This window comes from Odontomachus brunneus, unplaced genomic scaffold, assembly GCF_010583005.1.
Source record: "Odontomachus brunneus isolate Ranch 3 - 2012 unplaced genomic scaffold, Obru_v1 Obru_scaffold_049, whole genome shotgun sequence".
Classification (NCBI taxonomy): domain Eukaryota; kingdom Metazoa; phylum Arthropoda; class Insecta; order Hymenoptera; family Formicidae; genus Odontomachus; species Odontomachus brunneus.
In genome coordinates, this window is record NW_022639499.1 from 773,556 (window position 1) to 781,854 (window position 8,299).

An 8,299-nucleotide genomic window follows, 5' to 3' on the forward strand; every position below is an offset into this window, starting at 1 on the left:
TGCGCGCATCTCTCTGAGCGTAGGCATACGACGACGATCCGTGTGTCCGTGCGACCTGCGATCCGGTGCGTGCGCCGCGTGCGACACCGGCACGACGAGGAAGCGCGCGTGTGCGATCTGATAGCGCGCGTATCTGCGCGTTTATCTGCTACGTTAGAGACGCGTACAATGCCGTGGCCGTCGGCTCGGCATCGATAGCACGGAAAAATAGTGTATCACCGACGAGTCACAACGACACCGCGCCGTCCGTCCGGCCGTCCGTTAGGGCCAGCGGTCGTTATTAATCGCGGCGGGATGATGCGACGCTGCATCTGCATGTTTTAATAGACTCATGCTCGACGCACATCCGCGAATCCGCTGGATGATGCGCGCGACCAGACGCGCGCCGATCGTCCCGACGAGATCCAGCAATAATAATGAGCGCCTCTCGGTAAATTCCACGGGGAATAATTCAGCTGACGTATACGTCGCCGTCGCGCACGTCCGAGAGAATTGCTTGATATTCGGCGCTATAATCGCGTAGAGTGAAACAATTACAGTTCGGGAGAAGCATTTCTCGCACATCGAGAACAAATTGTTTCGCATCTGCGATTATAATCGCATTGAATGATAATCAAAAGGGTCATTTTCTGTACACCGAAATTCGAGACTATAATTGTATAGTTTAATATTTATTGCTCGGAAGGGAAATCATTTCTCGTATATCAGAAAAAATTTGTTTAACTTTGTGACTACAGTCATGTAGTAAAATAATAATAATAATAATAGTCGGAAAAATTATTTTTCTTGCATAAAAAGAAATATGTTTTATATTTGTGATAATAATCACATCGAATAATAATCTTATTGTATAATAATCATAGTCAGGAAAATCATTTTTCATTATTTATACCAAAAAAAATTGTTCGATATTCGTGATTATATAGTGAATTATAGTCGAGAAAATCATTTTTCATGCATTGCAAGAAATTGTTTCGTAATTGCAATTATAAGTACATTGAATGATAATCATAGCCAGGAAAATCATTTTCCGCACATCAATAAAAGATTGTTTAGCATTCGTGATCATAATTACATGATAAAACAATGATAAATCATCAGGGAAATCATTTTTCACATATTAAAAAAATAGTTTAATTTCGTAACTATAATCACGTAACAAAATAATTACATTCGAGAAAATCATTTTTCATGCATCAAAAAGAAATTGTTCCGTATTTGCGATTATAATCGCAAAGAATAATAATCATAGCCAGGAAAATCATTTTTTATACACCGAGGAGAGATTGTTTGGTATTCGTGACTATAATTATATATACACTATAATTGATGTGTTAAATTTAATATATTTCATGAATCCCAAATCATCCACTCTCATTTATATGTAAATATAACACAAAACAAATGTAACACGCATAATATGGAAAAAATTAACACAAGAATTTAATACCTGAATACCGTTAGGAATTACAGATTGTGCTAAATTGACATATTTAATATGTCACACATAGATTATGTTAAGTTAACATTTTCATTTCATCAAAACCATAGATTAATACTTCTCTCAAATGTTAAAGTAACGTTTTATTTTAGTTAATTTACCATTATACATATGTCAGTTTAACACAAACTGTGATTTCTGACGGTATTCATGTGTTAAATTCTTGTGTTAATTTGCTACATATTATGCGTGTTACTTTTTACCACATTTGTTTCGTGTCAAATTTGCACATAAATAAGAGTGGATGATTTGGTACATATAAAATGTTAAATTTGACACATCACAGTTTTTACAGTGTAGTTAAACAATTATAGTCAGGAAAATCATTTTTATATAATAATAACCTTAACACCGAAAACGATTATAATTTTAGTGAGATTAACTATGTTCTGTCTTGATGTACGCTAACCAAAGCCCGTATCGGACCAGAAATAGAATACATTAGACACCTCGAACTAGCTACGCAATGACGTCATTAATCCCCGTCTATAAAAACTCTTCTAAGCCTATAAAGCGGGTTGCACCTTAGCGCGATGGAGGTTGAGGATCGCGGATTAGAGACTAGAATTCTACGAGTCAATTGATTTCAATCTTGGCTCGCTTTGACCCGATTGGTCATGTACTAATCCTCAATCCGCAATCCTCGATCTCCAATATCTAGTCTGATACTTAGACTTTGACGCTTAGACTCGTCGCGTAGACGACGTTACGATGCCGCGGCGGCGCGCGCAGGCAATTATACAAGCGGTATGCGTCGTCGAGGCACGAGGGATCGTTTATCACCCGGACCGCGGACCCCGACAGCCTCCGAGGCGGCGTGGATCGTCTATTATTTCACTTTGCCGAGCATTAATCGAAAGAGATTCGGAGTCTGCTCAGCCAGAGAGTCGGATGTCCCTCCTCACCGATGCCCGATATCGCGACTCACCCCTCTCTTTGCTTCCCACCACACGCTTTCTCCAGGGCTGCGTTGCCAAAACTCTACTCGACGGGCAGAGTGGCATTTAATTGACCGATCAGAACGAAGATAAGTAACAAGGAACATTCGCGAAGTGTGTGTCTCCGATTTCGATGAAACTTGGCATATTTATGGAGTGGCGAAAAATGAGAGACCCATAGTCTTTTTATCGGCAATGGCGCGGGTTTAAGAGGTGAAACTACCCCTCATAGTTTTGTGTCCTTTTTACTATCTCTGCAACTACGCTGAGAGAAAAATTGTCTTAAAATCAACAAATATTTCCTTGGTGGGTGCCATTAATATATTTACTTAAATCTACATTTTCTTTACTTAAATCAAATATTGTTTATTTAAATCAAGTAAACAATATTTGATTTAAGTAAAGAGAATGTAGATTTAAGTAAATATGTTAATGGCATCCACCAAATATTTGTTGATTTTAAGATAATTTTTCTCTCAATGTATTGGAGATAGAAAAAAACTCTTTAGACATTATGCGGTTTTTTATAAAGAATAAAATGGGCTAAAAAGTTTTTTTCTATCTCCAATAGTTACAGAGATAGCAAAAAGGGCATGAAACTTTAAGGGGTAGTTTTACCCCTTAAACCTGAGCCATTGCTGATTAAAAAAAATATGGGTCTCTTATTTTTGGTCATTCTATAAATATGCTAAATTTCATCGAAATCGGAGACACGAGTTTCTACGAGTTTTATCATCGATTTATTAAAAAAAAAATCGAAAATTTTGAGTTTGTAAACCAGGCTCCCCGCTTAACCCGACTAAATGAATTTTTCAAGGAAGGGTAAGGGAAGAAATGCGCCGATTCGCGCACCATAATCCGATCAACGTGTCGAGAGGAATCGGGTTCGGGGGGCAAGGCGCAATCAATGCGCCGCACCTCGCGAATGTTCCTTGTAAGTTTTCTCTATTATGATTGGTTAATTGAATGTTTCTCTACTTGTCGAGTAGGAACTTGTCTTAGAACACAGTCCTAAGCGGGCTTCGTCTTCTTTCGCGCATTCCTCGGCGGATTCAACAGCGTCCTACTTTCGAAATTTCTTGAAAATGTCGCAGAGAATCAGTAAATCGAAGTGACAATGGAAACACTGCCACTCAAGATCACAAAAATGAATATTTAATTCAAGTCGTAGAGCGGATTTTTAATTTATACGAGTAAATATTTTGATCGATTTGAGTGAGTCTGTTCCTATAACGATGAAATACACTCCGAGATAATAGACTTTATATGTAATGCGACTAAGTTATCAGGATTTCTTGACTGTATATGCATTATTAATAAATTGTTTAAAGAGGCGGAGAAAACATCAAAGCAGTAATTTGTTACTGTGTTAGTTTCATGTTAATGTCTGAAAACACATGTGTAGAAAATATTATTAGAAAATACTACACTGAGAGAAATAAATATATAAAAAAGATATGTTAGAAATACTTAGTAGGTACTCCAATAAGCTATTTGCTTATACTAATATACATATTTTTATACTGAAACAAAATTTTTTTCAAAAGAGAAAATATTTACCTTCTAAAAAACTTTTCATAAAAAAGAACAATTTGCTTTATTTGAGAAAGAATTTGTCCTATTTTAATAAACTTAGATTTAAGTAAATATATTATTAATATCCAACTAATAAATATTTGTTATTTTTTAGATTTTCTCTTTCATTTTTTAGATTTTCTCTTTCATAAAGTAACTTACACTGTAAAAACTGATGTGTTAAATTTAACATTTAATGTGTCCCAAATCATCCACTCTTATTTATGTGTAAATTTAACACAAAACAAATGTGGCAAGAAGTAACACGCATAATATGTAAAAAATTAACACAAGAATTTAGTACTTCAATACCGTCAGAAATTATAGTTTGTGTTTAATTGATATGTATAATGTTAAATTAATTAAAATTAAACGTTACTTTAACATTTCAGAGAAATATTAATCTATGATGAAATGAAAATGTTAATTTTGATGAAATGAAAATGTTAAATTGACATAATCTATGTCTGACATATTAAATATGTCAATTTGACACAACTTGTGACTTCTAACGGTATTCAAGTGTTCAAGTGTTAAATTCTTGTGTTAATTTTTTCCATATTATGCGTGTCACTTTTTAACACATTTGTTTTGTGTTAAATTTACACATAAATGAGAGTGGATGATTTGGGACACAGGAAATGTGTTAAATTTAACACATCAATTTTTACAGTGTAATCATAAGGCAACTATGCCGATTTGTGCGCATTACTCTTCAATTTCGGGTGAAAATATTTACTCCACCGCCCAGAGCAGAGAATTCACTCTGCATGAGTGAAGAGTCAGTCGAATCGCTGTCAGTCACTCGGCTGTCTTATCGCTCTGTTTCCCCAGCGAATTTTGCTCGAATGAAGTCAAAGAACAGTGCGACGTCTGCGTCTTATCACGCGCGAGCACTATATGGTACATTCTCTGTTATTGCTGCTTTGCAGACCGAGATGGAGACGGAGCCCGAATGTGCAGATAGTAGTCTGTGCTCGAGCAACAACAATAATAACAATAGTACTGGGAACAACAATAACAACGGCGTCGCCCCCGTTGTGAAGAAGGGCGGCAACGATAGCTACGACGGGATGGAGATGGACTGCGGTGGCTGCGGGGAAAGCGTACGCGAGCGCACTGTCCTGTGCGTAGGAGGCCGTACTTGGCACTCCAGGTGCCTAAAGTGTTGCGCCTGTGCGAGGTCCTTGCACGACCAGCATTCGTGCTTCCTGCGCGGGATGCGGCTGTACTGCAGACACGATTATGCCTTGTAAGTGCGAGTACGCAAGTGGAATGTACAAGCCGGCGGCCAGTACACACTACCCGACTAGAATAATACGGACCCGATAACCAATCGAGGTCAACCTGATCGTGTGATGAGATAATCCGTGGGATAAGTTTCTGGTCGAGTGGTGTCGATTCTGGGTGTCTTAGGTGATACAAACGTAAGTACTCGAGTCTTTCGGACATTACTCGAGTATCTCTCAAATTGCCTGGGTAGTCAAATACCCAAGTGTAAGTAGTAATTTATTCTTATCATCATTTCTTCCTCACGTCATTCTCTGCATAAAGGTATCAAAGTGAGACTCACAAAAATGACATGATAAAAAATTTCAAAATATCTTTGTTATGTTTGTATTTATAAAATTTAGAGTTTCAGAATATATTTAAAAAGATATATGGAATAAAAGATTAGCGCAAGAAGTTTTTGTCATTTTTCTATTAAACCCCCGTAAGAAATTTGAGTATTACAAGGAAAAGAAGAAGGGTTCGTTAGATGTCTCAAAAACACCGAATCGAAGTTGTTTATTTTATTCATGAAATTTACTTAATCCTTCGATATATTGGGTAGAAATCTATCTTTTATTTTATTTGACAAACTTTTCACACCAATTTAATATTATCTAACAAAATACTAACTTTTCGTCAGTCTCACCTTGATACTTTGACATGCATGCAACATAAGTCCAAGGTCAGTCTAAGATCGGTCGAGAGTCAGTTCAGGATCGACCCAAAGTCGATCTAGGATTGGCTCTAGATCTAGGATGGATCTGTTCTTAGATCGATCCTGCATTAATTCAGGATCGATCCAGGATCGATTCAGGATGGTTCCTAGGTCGGTCCTGACTAGGGATGGGCAAAAAGAATCGATGTTTAGAAAACATCGATGTTCGCTCATTGAGGATGGTATTACATGTAGAGAGTCGATTGACTGTCGGATAGAGAATTTCTAGAGACCCTAACATTTTCTTTACATATAATATTATTCTCAATGAGCGAACATCGATGTTTTCTAAACATCGATTCTTTTTGCCCATCTAGTCCTGCCCATCGATTCTTGCCCATCGATTCTTTTTGCCCACCTAGTCCTGACTAAATTTAGGATTGGCTCCAGGTCGGTTTAAGATCGGTCTGGGGGTCAGTTCAGAATTGGCTCAGGATCGATCCTCGATTCCGATGGATGACTGCTCGCACAGAATTCCGAACACTACTCTGTCGCATCTGCGTTCGACAGAGTGGCCGTTCGATCAACGGGGGGCTACCTGTCCTCCGCGCGAGCAAGCGATCCGAATCGAACGATCGGGACGATCCGCATGTCGCTATCGCACGAGCCAGTCCGTCCGGGATTACCGGCCGTTATCGATGAGCCCAATATAATATCTCGCTTCGTCGAGGGCAACTTACAGATGCCCCCCGCTGACGCGAGTCGAGATCAGGGTTGGACTAAAGTCCGGCTTAAGAGGACGTTTCTCGGCTACCGCGGTGGCGCAGGTCGTCTCTTGGAGAGAAAGAGAAAGAAATCGTCATGCGTCGTTTCACTTACCAGCGAGGAGACTCCGTGCGCTCCATGGACGTCGTCGGGGTCCTGCGTTTAGAGGTCCTCTTGGGGGGCTCCGTTGAAGTCGTCCTGCTCCTCTGTTGGCCGAACGACGAGCGACGGTGACTAGTCGAAATGATATGACTCGCCGCCGTTAACCCAACGCGCGGCGATCTTTTGTTCTTCGCGCGAACCGGCGCGGATTGAATCGCCGATCGCGAACCGCGATCTTCTTCTTCTCCTTCTTCTTCTTCCTCTTCTTCTTCTTCCTCCTCCTCATCCTCCTCCTCCTTTTCCTTCTCCTCCTCCCCCGCGGTTCCACGTGGCTCCGTCGTCGCGTGGGTATTACGGATAGGTATTCCTACAGATAGACATCCGTAAGAGCACGTATTGGATGTCCGAGGTGAGCGCGAGCGCGCGAAAGAGTCGCCATTGGGTGATTAATGTCTTCCAATGTAGTCTCATCGTCTTTTTCTTCTTCTTCTTCCTCCTTCTTCTCCTCCTCCACCTTGTCCTCCTCCTCGTACTCCTCATCCTCCTCCTCTTCCTTCTTCGCGGACCTCACGTATAGTCGGCTATTCACGTCACCGCGCATTCGTGTATCACGCATGCTCACGCACGAGCTGCGGAGTCACGTTGACGTCTCGACGTCTCACTGTCTCGCGCGGCGAACGCGGAAAAAAATAAATATCGCCTGATACTTTTTCGCGAGATCCTCTCTCTCTCTCTCTCTCTCTCTCTCCCCCTCTCTCTCTCTTATCTCTCGGGGCTTTTGTTCATCCCTGTCCGTGCCACTCCTTGCACCACACGTAGACACGTGTAATCGATCTGCTCGTTGGTGGCGTCGAGCTTTCATCGCGACGGAATTTCTTCAAGTTTCCTTCGCGTCCCTCTCTCTCTCTCTCTCTCTCTCTCTCTCTCTGATCGCGAATCGGAGGACGAAGAATCCAAACGGTTGACTCGAGTTCTACTCGAGCGCAATAACCGACGATAGCTCCGCACTCCGTCACCGGCTGGGAATCACTCGGCCTGAGGAGAGCAGGACTATCATTAATTTATCAATGTCCCGAAAGCGGGTTACTTCGCGCTTCGTGATCCCGTATACCAAATATACGCGTACGTGTATGTGGGTGCCGAGTCACGAGATGGGACTGCCTAGTGTCAGTGTTCCGGAGGACTGAGGAATTCGCCTCGTAAGGCACCGAAGCCAGCTGCGATCCTCGAACCGTTCCTTCTTCCCTCCTTCAGCCGAGTGCGAGCCGCGCGGTGCTTCTTTTCAGGCCGGCGGCGAGGAGGGAGCGAGAGAGGAGCGGTCTTTGAAATTAATAAATATTCACCCGACCCCGACCGGGGCCACTTTTACGCTCCTTCGACGCCGGGCCTCCTCTCCCCCCCCCCCCCCCCCCCCCCCCCCCCCCCCCCCCCCCCCCCCCCCCCCCCCCCCCCCCCCCCCCCCCCCCCCCCCCCCCCCCCCCCCCCCCCCCC

General features: G+C 41.9%; 1 protein-coding gene across 1 annotated transcript in view; it reads left to right on the forward strand.

Moving 5' to 3' along the window:
• LOC116845058 (LIM/homeobox protein Awh-like) overlaps positions 1-8,299 on the forward strand; it is a 29,169-nt gene that overhangs the window by 12,685 nt on the left and 8,185 nt on the right. The window contains exon 2 of the mRNA XM_032817324.1: positions 4,947-5,266. Within this exon, the coding sequence (XP_032673215.1) occupies positions 4,947-5,266 (320 nt within the window). The remainder of the gene's footprint in view (positions 1-4,946; positions 5,267-8,299) is intronic.